This window comes from Oreochromis niloticus, linkage group LG11 (assembly GCF_001858045.2).
Source record: "Oreochromis niloticus isolate F11D_XX linkage group LG11, O_niloticus_UMD_NMBU, whole genome shotgun sequence".
Taxonomy (NCBI): Eukaryota; Metazoa; Chordata; class Actinopteri; order Cichliformes; family Cichlidae; genus Oreochromis; species Oreochromis niloticus.
Genome location: NC_031976.2, coordinates 31,722,009 through 31,743,466, shown reverse-complemented (window position 1 = coordinate 31,743,466; position 21,458 = coordinate 31,722,009). Strand labels below are relative to the sequence as shown.

At 39.7% G+C, this 21,458-nt stretch overlaps 1 protein-coding gene across 9 annotated transcripts in view; it reads left to right on the top strand.

The window, feature by feature from the left end:
• Positions 1–21,458, top strand: part of cspg5a (chondroitin sulfate proteoglycan 5a) — a 59,635-nt gene that overhangs the window by 17,233 nt on the left and 20,944 nt on the right. For all 9 annotated transcript variants that reach the window (XM_005455139.3, XM_019364534.2, XM_005455141.3 and 6 more), the window contains exon 2: positions 5,678–6,662. In XM_005455139.3, coding sequence (XP_005455196.1) covers positions 5,678–6,662 — 985 coding nt within the window. The remainder of the gene's footprint in view (positions 1–5,677; positions 6,663–21,458) is intronic.

Sequence of the window (21,458 nt, the reverse complement as noted above, 5' to 3'; positions counted from 1 at the left end):
CTGACAGACATAGTGAGAGTAAAGCTCCAAGAGTATTTCATAGACCATGAAAGTATCTTCCTCTCTCTCTCTTTGTCACTCTTACTTTGGCTTTTTCACCATCTCACTCCATCCCTCACACTGTCACCTCCTCCCTCAGTTTTTCTTTCAGCTTTTTTCCCCCCGCTCTGTCACTGTGTTACTTCTCTTCTTCCCTTGTCATCATCTCTCACCATCACCCTGCTGTCATTATCTTCGGTTGTGCTGTAGCCATTACTGTCTGCTTCTCAGCCTGTACGGTTTGTATTCATCAGGTTTGTTGCAGCAGCAAAAGGAGGAGCTGGTTATGTCGAATACTGACTGTCTGTCTCAGATATTGTGCTTATGTGGACAAGCTGTCATGCGGTGAGTCTATTCCCATCAGGTGTGTGTTGACAAAGAGCACGAGATATGGGAAGCAAACGAAAGGCAGTATTTTTATGCACGCATCTTAAATCCTAATTTCCTAGTGAGCATCAAATATTAGGTGTGTAACATGTTTTTGTAGTTACTGTGAAGCCCATTTCTTTAATGTGTGTGAGGGAGCAATAGAGAGATTGTGGTTTTGGCATATTATCCCCTGGCTGCTCAGCTGATGTGTTAAACAGCAGTACATTGAGCGACTGCTGGAGGGATTAGCCCCAGAATGACCGCAGCTTCAAAGATGCAGCTCGATGTTGCAGCGCCAGAAAAGAATCCTTGAATAAACTGAAGGCTTCCACCTGTCAAATACCTTGCAGCTGATTTTACAACCTACTGCCTAACGATGACAGGACCGCTTGGAAGGAGCCTTACACACGTGTGTTTATTTGGATTAGTTTGTTTTAGTGCAGTGTATTGCGTCTTTGAACATACTGTGTGATCTTGTTTACTATACAGTGAATATGATTGTGAGTCTGAGGGAGTATCTGCAGGTTTTCACGATCCCAGAAGCATGATAAGACCGCACACTGAACTTACATACAACAGGCCCCAATCTCATGATATTGCAGCTTTAACCTTGAAGTGACATAGCCGGGTGAATTATGGCCCTATACTGATGTGTGCTGATGTGATATTTTTAATTATAAATCACAAATTTGCCAGTCTATCTACAGTTTTCATATTTTTTTTATTTGTTTATTTATTTATCACATTCAAGGCTCATTATTTGTAATTTCATGGTAATTTGTCAATAATTAAACATGTCATTTGGACAGTTACAATTCTCAGATATTTTAATCTTTTTCTCTACCAAAATATTCAGAAGCCAGATGTTTCTTTTGCCTCTTGAAGCACTGAAGCAGATTTTTCAGGTTTTCAGGTCGTTTTTCTGCAGTTGTAAAGTGACGCCATTATTAGATTGCAGCTTCTGACTATCTAAGGGCGTGTGTTTGCTTTGGTCAGACATCTCGTCATAGTCATAAAATTTTGGTGGCAATGAGATTTAACGAACTTCTCGCTGTGTAAGTGGAGATAACACCGAGTGTTCAGGAAAATTTAGAGATTAAAATGCCCACAGCCTCACCATCTGAGATTAACAGCAGTCAGCAAAGATCCTCGCAGATATCCTCACATATGCTTTTTGGAGGAGGCTGTTAGCCAAAGCTCCTTACAGGACCACCAGTGCATTTATTCACTGTGTGGGGATCATGCTGAAAATAAGACCCTCAACTTTGGTGACTTGAATTAGTGCATGTCCAAAACAGGTTACATAAATGTGATGTCAGTCCTTTTTACGAGTGCAGATAATAAATGGTGAATATTGCAGCCAGACTCAATATTAATATTAAACTCCAGGCTGATATGATCTTTTCTTATAAAGCAGATATGATCTCTCTTCAGATAAATATGTCAAGCAGAAGACCTTTTTAATATCTTGTGCTTATTAAAAACTCATTGTGCATAATGTTTTCTTTTCTATTGGAGCTGACTAGGCCTTGGTCTCTGATACAGTAGTCAGTTAATTAGGAAATCTTATCGTCTTAACATGGAAAAATATTTTTGACTGGAACCATTACTATTGCATTTGAGCAGAAAGTTGGATCTAGGAAAATGTAATAAACTAGAGTACTAAATAAAACCATTGCTGTAACAAATTTAGTCTGAGTCACAGCCTGATATGACTTGTGTCTCTGCCAAAAGAGACTGAAGAGCCATTTTATTTATTTATCATTATTCATTTATCTTTTTTCCTCAGAATAAAACCACCACCTGCCTAAAAGAAACAGTTTTCCAGTGTAAATTTCTATTAAAACACTTTCATTATCAATTAGTGGCTTATAGCAAAACTAGCAGGAGATATAGTAGCAGAGACGTTAGTGGAAAAAATTCCACTATTTACCAACTGACGGCTGAGCGTGTCAGTCGGTAAGAGTCATGTCGAGAACGTTACTTCTATGTTTGAGGTCAGTTGGGAGGTTCTCTGTGATTGGTTTACTGGAAAGAACTGGCACATACTCATTCTGAAAACGATGTGCAATGTTTCGTTATGATTTACAGCATAAATGGCATGTTACACCAAAACTGAGTGCAACACTCATTTGCTAGTGTGTCAAAAGTGTATATATGACGTGTATATAAACCCTGGTGTATAAAAAAAGAGTAAGCTGTCATTGGTGCGAGGAAACATAACAAGCAAAGCGTGTTTTGCTGCGTTTCGTCAGGGCTGAATGATCTCATGGATGTCCAGTAGGTAATTACTTGCTGTAGCATGACATGGATAGTGTCGGTTTGCATAGAGGGTAAAAGCATTTTTTTTTTCAGTCAGTGGAACAGTAATTGTATAGCATCCAATACTGGCTGCAAAGGTTTTTATATGCTGGAATAGATCTGGAGGTTTCCCGGTAAGCCCATCTGTGTTGGAGGAAAATGTCCATCTTTATCTAGAAGATTGTATCTGACTGACTGTCTGGAGGTTGTCGCTGACGTTCCTACAGCAGGTTAACAAGCTGTGAGTGTCATTGTAGGCACAGATGTTCTGCTGAATTATAACAAATAGTATCGCAGCGATCGCTCTCGATGATCAGTCACTGTCATTGTTACAAATTTAGGTTACAGTTTTCTTACAGCTGTCGAGACATTGTCTTGTCTGAGTCTCCCCGAGATCATCACCTCCCCCCTGCAGGGCACCCCCAAATCCCTTCCCCTCTCTAGTCCTGTAATCCCTAATCCCAGCTCCTCACCATTCAGAGACATTAGTGAATTATTCTTTTAATCCAAAGAGGGAGCGGCAGCAAAGCAGCTTTCTGCATGACTCAACAAGCCACCCTCGGATGAAGTAATCGACCAAAGGATAAGGATACAGCCAATCATGCCTCGTTTTAATTTGTTTCACTGGCCAGCCTCCTTGAGCCCACTCTGTTCGTTCTGTAATGGCAAATGAGCTCAGCGTGTGAAGTCACTGTGTGGATCACTGGTTTGTGAAACTGAAATTCTCTGGAAAGCGCAAACAGCACCAGCTGAATCATTATTGAATGTGTATGTAGTTAAATAACAACAGATGTTGCATTTCCTTCAGTTTTTCTTGTTACGTTGCCAATATTTGTGTTTTCAGTTGATCAGTTGATTTTCACTTTTTAGTTCCCATGATCTGATTTTAGGCCTCTTCCTGGTGATACGCAGAGTACATTGGTGTTAGATACCCATAAATAAGCATTCACTTTGTGCTGCTTTGCTTACAGGGCCAGGTCACATACAAAAAGATGGTGATGTTTTCACTGATCTGCCCCCAACCCCTGTTTCAGTCCCTTGATGGTTTAATATTTCATAGTAATAGCTCTGATGTCACGGCTTATTTGGGATCAGCATTTTTCTTCTATTTCTGGATGCACACAATTTTTTTTTTTTATAGCTAAGGCTGTTTCACAAGCATGGCAGGTCATAAAGGGGAGCTTTATTTAAGGCAACGTTACTGCATGAGGTGAAAAAGATAGTTTCCTCCTTTCGGTGTTGATTTGGCTTCTCAGGACAGTTCATCTCATAAAGGTTATTTAACTACCTTAAAAGCTTTCTGATTGTCAGATGTAAAAACTCTCTAAGCAGGTATGCTGCATATAACATATAACATGGTGGTCATTAAACCCATTGTTACATTGGAATTTAGAGGAACTAGACTGGTAATAGGAGTTTGTTTTAACCCGTCTTAGAGGACAGCTTTCTCTGATGTTGATACACAGTGAGAGACTCGTTGGTCCAGATGATAACAAAAGAAATTTTAAAACTGCAGTTTTAGCTTTAAATTAATCATCTGTGGTAACTGCAGCCGGATTAACCTGTTGGGGGTCCATGAGCACAAATTTCCTGTTGGGCCTCTTTTGTTATAATTTAATTAAGGACCACTTAGTGTAGGAATACATGTAGAGCACAGAGCCTTATAATGAGCTAATGTAAATGGGGTTATTTGCTGAAGTTGTGACAAAGTGGTTCAAATATTTGTGAATTAAATCATCCAAAAATCCAAACATGCTCAGAGGGTTTGGGGCTTTTGGGATCCTCAGGGGATTGAGGTTATCATCACCTTTTAGTCAGCAGTACAAACATATCCAAAAAAGGAATATCATCATAGTTTTATAACTGTTTTTTCAAGTGTATTTTATGGAATTTCTCAATCACTGTTAATAATGCAGTCACTCAGCGTCAGTATCACACAGTTTAGGGCCTACAAGTCAAAACAGCTGTGTTTCATAGAAATAGGTTAATTGGAGGGTTAAAAGGTTTTTAATGATGCAAATTTGTCTCTTTTCGGGAGTGAGATTGTTTTCACCTCATTAAACTCTATGTTTTCATTCAAGCGGTACTGAAGCATGACTCTGCTCACAGTTTCACAAAAAATTCATGCATAATGGTAAACCCCAGTGTTTACAATTATATCACCTTCATGGCTTGAATATTCATAATGCAGAGTGATATTTATGTAAGGCAGTGTTTCCCATGGGCCACTTTTCAAATGCTTACAGAGTCGATTGACAGCTTTGGCTGCAGTTCACATAGAGGCCGCTATAGATCTAGTAATGAGTGAATAAGAGTTAAAGGGGGCTAAATGGCTAAATTGCTTACACCTGCTTTTGACAGAAGAATTGTATCTTATTTTAGTTTTTGCAGTGTTGATCATATGATTAAACTGAAATGAAATAATACAGATGTTCATTTGTTTTTTCTTGCAGTGAAGTGGATTTTGCTGAGAGAAAAGGCTGCACTCTGCTAATGTGGAATTATGACTTATTAACTTGAAGGCACCTTTTTTTCAAATGATGACTACAAGAGATGCTATTGGTAGTTGAATCACACCAGAAACTTAAGCTGTGCAAGAGAAGCAACTTAGGTGGTCAAAAATGACGTCTGTCAGATGGCTTCTGATCAAATAATGCGTGAAATTAAAATGCTAAATACCAGAAAGTGGCTTGTAGTGCTGTCACCAAATGCTACTTAGCAAAAACTTTTTTACAACATTTTAAACCCATAAAAAAATTAATAAACTCAACCACATTCCTTGTCTCTGAACTGAAAACTAAAATGATTAGAATTTTCTTTATTTAGATCATCGATTTTACACTTTTGGGCCCATTCACTCTGGATGATTTTGCAAGGGCCGTCTTCCAGAGAGTTCAGAAAGTGGGAATTCTTTGCTATTCCAAAATTCCCTTCTGTTTAGTTTACACATCTTTCTGTGTCTTTGCAGGAAACGCTGTTGGGATCAATGTCACTGAGCCGGATAGTGCGTCCAATGTCACCTCCCTGCTTAACGAAGAGGAAGGGCCAATCAAAGTCAACAAAATTGTTGCTGTGGTAACTGGAATAAATAGCCCAGCCACCCCTGATCCAGTCAGCACCGTGACCCCAAGGGCCGGCCGTATCCCCCGTGGCGGCGAGGAGGAGGAGCAGAGTAGTGGCATGTTTGATGAAACGGTGGTTTCCACAGTAGAGGATGTCAGTGTTGCTACTCCACCACAGCTCAGCCCCGACTCAGCTGAGACGGAGCATCTGTTGCCTAGCAACCCACGCAAACAGGGAGTTGACGAGGGCAAGGAGGAGGAGGATGATGAAGAGGAGCGTCAGCCACACACTGACCCACCTTGGATCCATGCCAAGGACACAGCTGTGTTCGACCTGGACCACCTTTTCACCACAACCGCTCCCCCACCCCCAGCCGCCACTAACCCCTCTAGCCCTGATGTCCTCCACGTGGACTTCTTTGACCCCTCTTCTCGTGGGCGCAACCTAGACCTCGCCCCCGCCTCACCTTCATCACTGGCCCATGAGCTGCAAGGTGGCGACACAACCTCCTGGGCAATGCCAGATACTTACGACTACCTTACGCCCTATGATGACGGTGTGTCCCCCACTGCTGATGAGTACACCTACAGCACCACAACTGATGCTTATGACACCGATGAAGATCTCCGACTTGCTGCTGGGTCTCCTGCTCGTTCCAAGCCACAGCTTCCCGGGTCTGGCTCATTCTTCCCTGGGGGGTCATTTCCTGGTGCGCGAGCTCCAGTACCAAAAGACCCTGTGGTAGCCCCTCCAGCGGCCTTACCAAATGGATGCCGTGTGGGCTACCAGATGATAAATGGAAGTTGCCGCTCGCAGTGTGACATGTTGCCCAACTATTGCTTCAATGGAGGACAGTGTTATCAGCTGGATGGCGTGGAGGTTTTCTGCAGGTATGACACATGATGATCACTCAGTCACACCAGCATATACAAACACTATATGAAACAAGACCAAACCACTCAGCAGGTCCTGTTAGTGTCCTCTAACCTGCATCAAAAATATCAGCCACCTATTACAAGTGTAGCTGTGTGAGGCTTTAACGGGTTAACTCATTTGCGGCTGTGTTAAAAATAAACAAATAAAAGTGTTATCTGATAGGCTGAATGGAACTTCTGCAAACTTCTGATATAGTTTTCTGCTTTTTGGTTAGAAACATGTGGAAAAGATCAGAAACAAAATAAAAAACTGTGCATTTTAAGAGTGTTTTATGAGGGAATGGCCCCCCATTCGCCAGACTTCATGCCTGAGATTTGGTTTCTCTTTGTGAGAGCTGGACTTCACACAGACTCTAATAAACAGACTTTTATGAACACACATGCATAAAGTTGAAGGCAAAGTTTTGTAAACACATACAAAGACTCACTCAGATGCATATAATGAACAGTAAATTAGATGCTATCTTAACTTTAGGATCTCATATTGAGGACCAGTTCTGTGTCATTACATTACGACTAGCCTCTCAGGCATCAGCTACACGCTGCATTAATAACTTTCCTCGGGACTCAGTCCAATGGGCTTGCTGTGGAGGGGAATCTAGGTGGAGGTCAAAAGTCAAACGGATTAAGTGCATCGTTTATGAAAATTTAATGTAAGCCACGGAGCATTTTCAGGTCAATGTGAGCACTGAACGTCAACTATCAGAGAGCATCTGTGGATCAAAACATTGCCTTGTAGTCCTGTCTACATTCAGATGAGGACAAAATCATTTCACCTTTAGAATGACTGAGTTTTGAACGGTAAGATTCATTCCAGCCCCGGCTTTGTGCACCAAACTAAGGGTTTGCTTTTCAGAAAACAAAACTGACTTTTGAAAAACACACACAGCTGTTCACAGCCCTCACTCCAGCTTTGAAAGGCTTTCTAGAATCCTCAAAGACTCTCAGTTAACATGTTGATTAAAACAAAAACATAAGGTAAGCCTTTGGTGTTTGTGCTGTTATGCACAGCTCCGGAGGCTGGAGAAATTGGAGTGACAATGATATAGATCACACAGCTGTCAACTATGAGACCACATCATGTCCCTTGTGGGAGTTTTGGTTTAGTTTTGTTTTCACTTTAGCTTTCATAGTTTGGTCAGAATCAGGCACTAAAACTATTTGGTTATGATTAAGAAAATAAATTGTGGTTTGTTTTAGAGAAGGCAAGTTCACAAAAATGCATTAAAACTTGACACTGGACTGAGATCAGCTGATATGCAACACTGCAGCTGTGGTATGCTTGGGTTTATACAACTCAACAAAGGCGTTACCACAACCCAATCGCTGCTATTATTATATTATTTATAGTGCAGCTTAACATTAATATACTTTTATCATACAATTAATCATACTGAATTATTTACATAAATGCAAGCTTATGGTAAGCTTGCATTTATGTAACTTGCAACATTACCGCAGCACAGTCAATGCAGCTCAAGATTAATATACTTAATTATTAATATGCTATATTAATCATGCATTATCAAATTCTCTGTGCTTACACCTACTCTGCACTGAGTATTTTCTTTCATCATGCAATAATTGTAATCATTTCTTGTGCAGTTTTTGTTGCTCTTGCTTGCTTTAATCTGACTGTACATTTAATATTTGATGAGCTAACTGCTGACACAACAACTCGAACACCTCATTAACTTAATGTGTGTATTTTATTCTGACATTTTAAACTTATTACCATGGGCACTAAAGTTTCTTCACTATATTTAAAGGATATACTATTTGTTACAGTCTTCATAACCATGACTGTTTCTTGATGCAGCTCAGCCACTAATCTGCATCAGACTTCTCAGTTTTGAATTCTTTGATGCCTCATTCACTCAAAGGTCAGCGTTGTCAAGGCAGCTTGCAAAAGGTTAATTGTATGAACTTTCAAAATCTGTGTGTCCATAGCTGAAGTTTAATGATTTCATCACAAAATCTTGCATTTCTCTCTTCTGCGATATATTAAAAAAACAAATAAACAAACAAACAGAGATTCTGCGATTTGTAAGCAGCTACTAACTAAAACAGTTAAAAGGAAAACAACTACACCAAAAACAATAATCTACCACACAAAAATCAACCACAGCACACTGATGATCTCTGATGGTGGCTCATCTGTGATTTTACACACATTTTCCCTTAATTATGTAAATAATCAACCAATCGGTGAGGAGCTACTTCCAGTTACTGAACAGCTGCATGGATTAACATGCAAATTTATGCACAATGGTGATCAGCCCCACCACTGGAACTCAAAATATTGCTCTCATTCACATACACCAAACACACTCACAAAACTCTGTCTGCACTCCAACAAAAATGTAACATTGTGAATGAAAAGCCCAGATTTACCTGCATTAAAGTAACAAGGTCAGTGATTTATCCCCTCAGCTTACTTTATCTTAGTGGACCACATCACATCTCATCAATGTGGGACTGACTGTCTTTTATCCCATTTGGTCATGACTTCGTTCTTCGCTGTTGTTTACCTCACTTTCCTGAAATACTAAAGAATTTTATTCTTCGGTTTCACTGATTGTTCAGTTGAGAAAATGTACTGCAGAAGTGGTGTTGTATAAGTAAAGAAGAGACGATTTAATGTCTGGTTTGAATGATGTTGAATCAAAGTTTACTTAACAGAACAAAGCCCATCCCAAGTATTCAAATTTCAAATATTTTTATATATTTTTTATTACTGGGGATGATTCAGGAATCAATCAAGTAGTCAGTATGTGGTTGATGTAAATTCACATTTAGATGTGGTATTATGAGCTTGACGAGTAAGTCACTGATAAATGTCACTTAGCTGTCTCTCTGGTATGGTTGCTAATAATGGATTGGATTTATATAGCGCTTTTCAAGGCACCCAAAGCACTTTACAATGCCATTATTCATTCACGCTCACATTCATACACTGGTGGAGGCAAGCTACGGTTGTAGCCACAGCTGCCCTGGGGCAGATTGACAGAGGCGAGGCTGCCATATCGCGCCATCGGCCCCTCTGGCCAACACCAGTAGGCGGTAGGGTAAAGTGTCTTGCCCAAGGACACAACGACCAGGACAGAAAGGCCAGGACAGAAAGGCCGGGGATCGAACCGGCGACCTAAGTAGACAATTAACTTTATAAAGTGATCTCACCGTACTCAGTACTTAAAGGTCATTGTTGCTTTTATGTAATGATGCTAATTCACATTTATAGTCCACCAAATTTGATCTCGATATGAAAAAATGGGGTGAATACATATTTCTTTTCTACAATCACGGGTGTTTCTACAAGGATACGTTCCACACATGTGCACTAGAGAACACGATGGCAACCTCCTGACAGCAACAGGAAGTGATGCCCTGTTTTGTGATTGTCAATGTACAAACAACAGGACATAAGTATTATACACACAACAAGCATCCAGTTTACTTTTTAGGCACATACGACTCGCGTGTGGCCTCAGATTTTGGGCTGCACTTAGACGTCTATACAGTGGTCCATACGAAACTTCACAGGCATGTTGAAATATATGTCACACAGATGCTCAAGGACACTCAGGCATAGAAACCATGAGTTGGATCACATGCTTTACTTCAGCTTGATCAGTTCTAAAACTTGCAGGAAATTATTTGCAAAATATGCAGTTTTCAGTGCTAATGTGCTTAACCTACTTAAAAAAACTATTATTATATATATTCGCAGACATCATGCAAACATCATGCAAACAAGTGTCAATTTGGCTCTCAGAGAATTAAAACATAGACTTAATCTCAAGTATTTTACCTGCTTTTAGTATAGTAATTTCCGAATCAATAAAACCTAAAACCCTTTAAAAAAAAAGCCATTAGGGACCGAGCAGGACTCTGAAATAATCATCTCTGTTGCATGAAATCAACAGATTACAAATATCATTGACTGAATGGGAAATGGAGCAAAGCTCACTCAGCGATGCTGAAAAACTCTTGCTAAGCGGACAGTGTGATCCAGATATTTAGGGTAGATTTGGGGCTTCAGTCAGCAGATAGTAGCACTGATGAACCTCCTGAGAGTGAGTCAGACGAGGGCTGAGAGATACTGAGAGGCGTTTGACTGCTGGGCAAAAGCTCAATGTGGGTCAATAGAGCGCTGGCACAGATGAGGACCAATATGTTCCTCTGTGTGTGTGTCTGATTTGCGTGTATGTGTCTAATTGTGAGTATGTGTGTGTGGTGTACATTTCTGTGCATGTGTGTTGGAGTCTGCAGCTGGATGGAGCCAATTCAATTACAGGGGGATGAATGTTTGGACCTTTGGCCCTCTGCAGTAAAACTCACGACCCTTTGAAGTGTGTTTTACTGACCTCAGACCTGCCCATCATATCTCTTTTACAGATAGAATTACATACCTGCAGAGGTGCAAAGCTTTCCATTTTCATTATCAGTGCTTGTAGGTATGGGCTGCACTGCAGTGGTTAGCATTGTTTACTTCTTTAAACAAGAAAATCAGCTGTTCAAATGCACCAATCCACCATCCCTTTCTGTGTGGTGTTTGCACATTCTCCCCGTGTCTGCGTAGGTTGTTTCTTTCTCTATTCTACACTGGCTGTAGGTTAGGATGTGACTATGAATGGTTGCTTGGTAACCTCTACCCAACTAGTGACCCTGACCTGTATAAACAGTTTAGAATATGGATGATTGCTATTGAACAGTTTCTAAATTTATACTTTTTATTAATATTTAGCAAATAATAATAAGTCAAACTATACATTTTCACTGAATGAAACACAGACAGAACAGCTACTGCTGGTAGAATGACTTTAAATGGGCACTCTATTGATTTTACTCGTTAAAAGCGACGTCACAGCATTTGAAAACTGTTGGCTGCAGCCAGATATGCTGATGCACTGTTTCACAGCACTATTGCCTAATAACCAAGACGCCCCCCAGTTTTGATCTTGTTCCTTATCTCAGGTTAGTTTTCTGCTTTTACAGCAAAGTGCTGTGGGCCTAAATTGCTGCATGCCAAATAATGCAATAATGTGTGGCACACACTAATAAATGACTGAATCATTTTTACTTTTGTGTGGTCATGGAGGTAATTTCACATATTACTCAACACAAAATTTGAACAGCATGTAACAGCTGATGTCCCAGGTGGTTTTCAACAATGGGAATTAAATAAACATTAACGACTTGTTTGTAATGAAAGCAGTGTTTCTAATAAAATATGTGTAATTCAGAATAGCTGGGCCTTCAGTGAAGTTCCATGACTGGGACTTATAGGATGCAATAGTTTGATCAATACCATTGACTAAAAGTTGATATATTTTAGTTTTTTCTGCTTAGAATATCCCTTTTTTTGCTGTATATTTGTACTTCAGAGTCAAGGTCAATGTAAGGATGTAAATATATATATAACGTGTTAAATACTGAAAATTGGAGATGTTTCATTAACAACAAAAACGGCACCAGATGGAAGTTCCTGAGAAGTTTCAGCTCCACTGCAGACTGAGCTGTCTTGGACACACACTCACACTCGCCTGTCTGTACCAAGCTGAGCCACCACATGTCAGAGCTGTCATTTTCTTTTCAACTAAAATCACATTTTTATTGGTCAAATTCACTCAGTTTAAGCAAATTAGATCTTTACGTGGCCTTCAGTTTGCACATACATTTGTGACTGCTTTCATTTTGTGAGATTTTAACTCTAAACCTCAGTCATTATAAACATACTGCAATGTGATATCTTGTTTTTTAAGCTATCTGAGGCATCTCCGGTGCTGGCTTCCCTTGTCCTCCTGACTGATGGGATCTGACAGCATTAGTGCCATAAATTGCCTTGTCCTCTGGAGCTGCAGGACTGAAAGGACCATATTCGGAGAAACAGATGAGAAATCTGAGGGAGTGAAGAGCGAGGGTATGCATCAGGGAAAGAGAAAGAGACGAGAGGGGAGAGTGTTTATGTTCTGCTTGTGGTAGGAAAAGCAGATTAATGGAAGGAGAAAGAAAGTGACATGCAAAGGAAATCAAAAGAGTGATCAGGGGAAAACAGAGCGAGAAACTATCGGCATGAAATAAAAAGAAGACAGATATAAAGGGAGAAGTGGACAGAGAAAACGAGAGGAGATGGAGGGGAAACTGACTGAGAGAATGAGTCAGAACCTTATAATGTTTGCCAGTATGGAAACGACTTGGGCGAGCCAGGTCGAGTTTACTAGTGTATGTGTGTCTGTGTGTGCGTCTTGCAGCTTGATGTAATTAAGTGAGGTTTTGAGCACCAACAGCAGTTTGCATTCATTTAAGATTTCATGATCAGATCATGGAAACACACAAAATACCTACTTAGATGCACACAAACACTCAAATGCTCTCACACACTGGATTATGGGTGCATGAGGGATCACCTCAGAGTCATAGAGCGTGGGGGTCATGGAAGCAGCTCAGAGGTCAAACACACAGGAGATTTACAGCTGAGGAGAAGGCCAGGGAAAAAAGACACGCACGCATTAACAGACACAGTTTGTTTTTGCCAAAAATCTTGTCTGACATAATGAATCGCTGGCTGCACACACGCATACATATTCACAAATTTGTTTTTGGCCGGGTTTGTCTAGCTGCAGGTTAGCTATGTTTCGATTATTAGCTTCTGTGTACACACAAATGCAAACAGACAGATACACACACACACACACACACACACACACACACACACACACACACAAAAACAGAAAACAAATCCAATGCAGGTTTTATTAATCTATTAATCATTGTTCAGAGTCCATCATATCTCTCTGTCTCTGTTTTGGTTTCTGCATGCTCTTATTTTGAAAGAATTGTAAAAAAAATAATAATAATTAAATAGTCTCTTCTGCATTTTTCCCCCTTTCCACAAAATTCAACCAGATGCTCAAAAAGACGATTGAATTGCAAAAGAAGTTGTGATTTAAGAATATAATCACAACACTTTACTACAATTGATAAAATGAAGTAAAAATGGGAAAGAAGTAAAGATGTGATTGCACACCTGCTGTTTTTCTTTTGTTTTTGTTTTGTTTGTTTTTTTTAGCAAAAATCCAATAAAATCAAATCCATCTGCAATCCTATAAACCTAAAAAAAAAAAAAAAAAAAAACACTGAGAAAGTCCAGTTAGAGAGTTTAGTAGCCTGAATCAGCTGTGAGATGAATCAAATTTAGTGCAGGTTTCATATGTTTATATCCCCACAAAATAGGTTTTGCTTAGAATCTTGGAGCCACAGTGCTCAATGTAACTCAGCTAGTATGGTTAATGCTTCATCTTAGACTCTTTAAGACTGAACATAAGGTGGGTTGGATTCAGCTGCCAAAAGTTCAAACTATCTATTTTTTATTCTCAGCTATACTAACAACACTAGCTGCACTGAAATGGTCAAGTTCAGCAGAAATAAATGCTGGGTCCGATCTCCTCTCTACATTAGTGGTTGTAAGTGGATTTTGTTATCTGTTCACCAACATTTCATTTTTTTCATTTCATTATTTAATTGCATTAAGATAAATCCATTTGTCAGCCAGTTTGGGAAACCCAGAGCATCGTTTGATCTAATTTACTGTATTCCTCTCAGGGTCACAAACACAGGAGCTTTCAATGCACACATCCCCCACATAATTCCTATAGTTAGTGTGACACGGGACACATCTGCAAATCTGTAATTGGTTTGCAGTTTATAGTGTTGCGTGGGTGCTCTCCAGGGATACAGGGGTTTTATGTAAATAGGTCTTGGTTACAATCATATCTGCAGCTCTGTGCTGAGCGACTCATTTGCAGCATTAAGCAGCCTCAGTTTATTTATAATAGCAGGAAGCTGAGCACTTACAGTCAAACAACTCTGCAGAAACGATATGTAAATGTGACAAGCAAACTGAATGTGCTTAATTAGGTATTTATATTTAGATGTTCCAAGCAGGCAAGGAAATGCACCAATATATGTGCGTCCTTTTCTAGCTTTACCATAAAACTGGAGCAACTTTGTCCAGCACAATGCCTCTAAGCAACACTGTTTCTGAAATTTTTTAAGCCGAATGTAACACATTGATCATGTTGTGACATTTCAAATCCCGTTCTGTTTTCAGATCAAGGATTTACCTTCTCTGGATGATTAAATGGTCCAGTTTTTAACCCTCTGTGGCTGCTAATGAGGCTATAATGGTTTCATCTGCATAATGGAAGCCGATGTGGTGATATTTTATTTAAGCTGGTTTGTTTTGAACATCATCTGTTCTGTACTGCAGATGATGTGATGCCTCAGGGAACTCTAAGTGGATGGCTGATGAAAGACAAAAAGCATCTGACCTGAAATAATACAACAATGCACGTTAATAAACCAAAGTGGCCGGGATTACAAAAACAGTGTCTCTTTGTTTGTATCTCTTTTATTTTTTGAGTTGTTGCAGGGAGCTCCCTTCTTAATAATCAGTTTTATTTTTCATTGTCTCCCATCTGATTATCATGTGTCTCATGTGCTTTATCAACAGCAGAAAAGCCAGTAAGTGGTGAAAGGTGTAAACGCTTACAGCTGCATGGTGTGCACAACAGTTTATTGAAACTGTGTAAAGTTGGGCTAAATAACCTACTCTGTTTTTTTAATCAGAAACTGGTGCTCAGGTGGAGAGAAAGCACAAGATATAAAGACATTTATGAGTCAAATAAGTCTTTGTTACTGTTACAAGAACAAAACATAGAAAATATCCAAACTTAAGACTGACTCTAAGATTTTACTGATTCTGTCATTGCATTTGTGTATGAAAAGCTCGATAAAGCTTATCCCATTGTGCCAAGATCACAAAGAGTTTCCATAAACTGCAGTTGTCGAGACATTGTTCATGTTCTAGGACTGTGGTGGGGAAGTTAGAAGCTAGGTAAGCCTCAACAAAGGTTTTAGCACCATAATTTAGTCACCACACACCAAGTATTAACTGTCTAAATGAAAACTTATCTGTCCCACTTTATAACACTTAGTATGTTTATATTTGTGGATAGATTTAATCTGAAATGGGACTTTATGTGTCATTCAGTACCCTCAGGGACGTGTTTGATTGATTTTAGATTAACTCTACAGCCTGACAACTTTCAAACAACTTTCTTCAGACAGATGAATGAGAATAGAATAGAATAGAATAGAATAGAATAGAATAGAATAGAATAGAATAGCCTTTGTGTCTAGTATTTAAAAAACTGTGCAAGTTAACTAAGAAGTGGTTGTATTTGGAAATCAAAGCAACTCCACACAAATTCTTGATTGGACTGAGGTGTTTCTGACTACAAAGAAAGCAGTCCCGTACGTACAGAGAGTAAAGTCTTTGAGTGCGCTGGTGAAATCAAAGCTGTTTTTTATTTACCCTACTTGATTCTAGCCATTCAAACATATTTTCCTTGGTAAAACAAAACCAAGAAGCCGTGAACTTTTACTCTCCGTCTTCATTAAATTTCTAACCTGATGAGATTAATCTCTGCATCCACGGTGTTTCCTCGCTCTTTCCGTCAATGTTATAAAAGCAGCTCCAGTTTTATAATCCTGTCCTCTGTCTGAACCTTCCTAGAGCCCTTAGCAAAATGAGAATGTTTGTTTTTATTCAATAACAGAAACTAAAAGTTTTGTTTCAGAGCCATTATCAAAGCTTATGTTTTATAGTTTTCAGACACAGTGTGCCATGCCCTCTCCTGTCCTCTGTTGGCCTTTAATCCTGACGTTCACCTCTTTCTGAATGACTCAGTTTTTCCCTTCATACTCATTCTGGAGTTATTGCATCAGAAAATGTGTTTTGCTTCAAGGAAAACAATGTTTGAAAAAAGTACAGTTTTCATGCAAATCTGGGACTTATACTAAAATATTCAGGAAACACCCAGCTTTGCTCTCTCTTGTCACTCCAGATCCAGCTCTTTGAGACATGTTTGGTTGTTTCTCCCTCTAACCTTCCAAAGACCCTGATAAAATATGCATCTCCCCTTTGCTTGTTCTCTCCTTACTCTGCAAAATAATCACTTTCCCTTAAGGAGGGTATTAAACAACAAAAACAGAAGAAAGCACGGGATACCAACTGCTAAAAATTGAATATGCTCATCATAGGTCTTCATGGGTCTACCTGGTTTTAAGGTGAGCAAGTTAGGCTATATTGCTTGGGAGCTGTATGCCAATTTGTCCAAAATCTGAGTTGCAGTATCTGCTTTTGGCTCCAATCCATCGATCTTAAATTGCTCTTGCACAGTCCTACCCTAACTTTTTTCTCATTACCCCCCTCATATCCTTCGTTCTCACCCTCCATTACTCCTTATCAAAGCTAGCAGGGGGTCCTATTAGCCATTCTGCACTGTTGTCATCCTCTGCAAGTTAAATAAAAACTCTGTCTGCCTCACTCAGCACAGCAGGCCAGCCTAATCAGGTAAATATTGAGAGGATTTGTTAGCTCTTTGTAATGTGGCTCAGGATGCCCTAAGTCTAACTCTGATATATTACTGCCAGCCTACAATGTAGCTTTAAATGTGGCTGTGGTGAGCCGCGGCAAGGGAGATAATGATGGGTTAGGGAGGGAAAAAAACTCTGCTGTGGGACACAAAGGGAAGGGCTGTGGGATATGTGGGAAGTTTTATAGAAGGAAGGACTGGGAATAAGGGAGGCTGTCTGTCATATCTCAGCCAAAGTGGAGTCGGGTGCTTTTGATGGAGATTTAACAGTAAAAGTTTTTTCTTCCCTGATCAAGGGTCTTTTCCAGTTTGATTTCTCCTCTTTGCAGATGCTGGGGATGTGAGACTTTTGGAGGAGGAAATTCAATCTTAAAGATTATCTTCGAAATTCAGCCAAGAGCTATTTCCTCCTGTGTCAGCCTGTTAAGCTGTGTTCCAACAATCTTAATGGAGGAAGCCGGAGTCATTCTTGCTGTCAACACATCTCACAAAAACAATGGAATTAGCTGTTAGTTCAGCTTTCAGTCATTTCTTTTTTACTTCTCTACCTTCTTTCTCAATTAAAAACTAATTGATTCCAACTGCAATCAAACTTTAAAACAGGCTTTTATCCAGTACTTAATAATTACTTGTGATGCTTTGAAGTATTGATGGCATGAATTTTCCCACAAACATCTCAGTTGGTCCTTTTCATGGTTCCTAACCCAACAGTAACAAAAATGACACCAGCTGACTGCAGGATTTCATGATTTTCTGTATTGGCTTGATTGGCAAAGACCTTCCTCTGTCAGAGTAAGTCATTCAGATACTTTACACACTGGATATAAGAGAAATTTTGCTATTTGCTTAGTTCTTCTGTTTCACGATCAGAATTTGAACTAAAATCTCCTTAAAGTTCCTGGAGGATATCTGGTGTCACAGAGTCATTATTTACACCACAGAGTGAGCCCCGTTCTCAATCCCAGGTCATCAAATACTGACGTCTCTGAGATGGACACAGGCACTGGTGCCTAAATCAAGGCTCTCTTCAACAGCATGTCTCTGTCTCTTTCCCCTCAACCCCAACTAGCCCGCCCCTCCCTGAGCCTCGCTGGTACTGTTGAAGGTTTCTTCCTGTTAAAAAGGACTTTTTCTTTCCCACTTTTACCAAAATCTTGGTTCTACATAAATACAATTGAACTGAACTGAATTGAAAGATGAGTTGTAGCAACAATGAAATAAGTGTCCTAGTCCCAGGCTTGGTCATTATTAAAGGATATCATTAATAATAATATTGCTCTCCTTCTTCCTTTATCATTATTGTTAATGTGTCATATTAAGTCTCATGTCCTTAAAGGATTGATTGGTGCCTAAAACCGAGCAAAAAGTGAACCTAAACCTCAAAGGAGGGACAGCAACTGCAGCCCCTTGGTTGATGAACTTTTTTCAAGCGTAATTATTAATTAGTGGTATTCAGTATCAGCACAGCCAGTGCATCAAAGCACCGATGCCAAAGGACACCTTGCTTGTATCCTTGTCCTAGCAGCTTCTGACACAACGTGTAAAGTATTCGATGGGCTACAATGGGAATGTGTTGGCAGGACAGTGAGAGCATAACAACAAGTGTTAGCATGGTAACACACTAAATTAAAATGATTGATTATTGATGAATTTGGCTCAGTTGGAGTTTTGGAGACAAGCTGAGCTGTAAATTTAAATTCTGTTCTCTCATTTTGATGTTGATGAACTTTTGTGTATTACACGAACAAGATAGATCAGACTTTGGATACACACACATTACAGATAAGGTCATTGCTGGCTTTAGTTTTGCTAATTCTTTTACAACTATAACAAGATTACGATATTCAACTTGGACTGCTGTGTTCAATCCTAACGTCAAAAAAAGAGTGAAAAAAAATACAGTTGCACAAACTGAAAGGAAAGACATAATTCAGCTGGAGGCACTTGACAAAGTGCAGGAGGAGGAGGAGGAGGAAGGAGAGACAAGAGAGATGAGGGTGGAGATGAAGGGAGAGAAAGAGAGCCACTGAACAAGAAAAGAAACCTTTAGGAAGACAAGCAGCAGGAGTGAAGAAGTGTGTGTGGGGGGGGGGGGGGGGGGGGGGGAGTGAGGGAGGGAATGGGAGAAAATAAACGGGGAACTGGCCACTAACACAGAATGGTGTCCCTCTGGACCACTCAGCACAGATGTATGTGTCTGATGGCATGTCAGCCTCACGTCTGCTCTGTTTGCCGCTCAGCTGGGTTGCCATGGTGACTAGCACATCCTTGCTCGCCTTCTTCCTTTATGCATCCATCCCTTTCTCCCCCACCTACACCCTCCCTCTATCCATCTTACATAAACCTCTTACTTGTATGAATGCAGAAACACTCTGAGAGTGAATGCAGTGAAGTCTACATTTTAAAAAAAGTGATATTGGGCTTCATCGCTTCTCTTTCTTACATATATGCCCAAACTCAAAATGTCTCCTGGCATGTTGCCAGTGTTTCCTTCAGCTGGCAAAATAAAAGCATCAAGGATTCAGGAAGGATACAGGAAGTGAGCCAGTGAAAGAAGCCTGTTTAACATGTATGGAGCTCAGTCAGAGGGTATGAGCACCACCAGCACCTTTAATCACTTTTACGGTCCTCCGTTTGTGTAGATCTGCAGATCTATGGATACAATACGTGACACAGAGAGTAGGGGAGATGCAATGAATTCATTTATTATTGTGAGAGTCACCCACGTTGGTGATGTGCTGACACCAGCTCCCTTAGTTATACACTCAGTGTGTATAACTTACAGCATTATACACAGTGTGTTTTTGTGCTCAGTGACAACATTTCTCTTCCCAGGTGACCCGAGGTTACTCAGCCTGTAAGACTTTGTTTTTTTAACCACAACACTGAAACCTGTTTTGAAGTACATGAAAAACATTCAGATTCATTTAAATTAAATGCATTTGGTGCAAAAGATTAGGTGTATTTTTTTTTTTTCATTTTTATGCATTTATTTGATACATTAGTTTCTAGTTTCTAAGTCATGGAACTTGTTTTTTTGTTTAGGGGTCATCAGGTTTTGCTACTTGTTAATAATCAGCTTTTTAGTTGCCTCTCTTCATAAAAAGAATTTACATTACATTTCTTTGCAAATTGAAAGATAAGACTGAAGTCAGCACTTTGTCACCATTACAGAAGGTGAATGATGTAAAAGATGATTCTAAATGTAATATATATTAATTTGATGAAAATTTGTGTCTATGTACCATACACACAGCGTATACCGTTTCTCTAAACAACCGTGCTAATGTGCTGTGACGTCCCCCTGATTTCCAAAACTGGCCACCACACGAGTATTAATTAAGGTTACAACATGGCCTTTTCTGAATATAGAGTCCCGGGAAGGTTTAAAATGATTAATGCAATCATATGTACCCAAATCAGAGCTGCAATTAGCTCAGCTTAGCATAACAACTGGAAACATTCAATCTAATCTACTGTTCAAATATCAGAAATACACCTAATCAACATATGTAGAGTCATTCATTTTTAAGTTTAGATCACAGATTGTCAAGGTTTGGATGGATCAGTACCATTTTAGGACTGCTTAATAAAAATTCACACATCAGACAAATTAAATTTCTCGATGATGACCATTCTTTATTCTGGGATGTACTTTTATAAGCATGAGATGGGTAGAATGTCTTTGTACATACTGTGAGTTTAGACAAAGCCAGGGTAGCTAAGCTAAATACCTCACAATTCTAGCTCTGTGACACACACACACACACACACACACACACACACACACACACACACACACATTAGTTCTATTGATCTCCACATTTAGCTGTTGGCAGGAAAACAAATGGGTGAAATTAATCTAGAAGTCACTGAGCATAGTTGGGATAATAAGCAAAAGTCCTTTAAGGCAAAAATGAACCTCACTTTTTGCACTTGTGGCAGTGAGGTAGTGCCTCTCTGCAGCATCACAGTCCTCATTAAGTGGTGAAATAGTCATTGCCATTTCACACGCCAAACAGTCAGTAGACAAAGCCATCTGCCCCTGTCGTTTATGTCCCCGGGCGGACACCGTACTCCGCCAAATGGCTATGAAGGGAGTCTGGGACTTGGATGGCAGCTGTGTGTGTTTTTGTGTGTGTGTGTGCACACAATATACATCCACACATGGTTGCCCATATGTTTTGTGTTACATGTTCTAAACGCTAATATCTTTTCTGACTGTGAATGCGTGTGTTTTTGTTTGACAGCGAGCGTGTTTATAAAAAAATCACCTCAGGCTGTTTTTCCTTTTTCACTTTCTATTTTC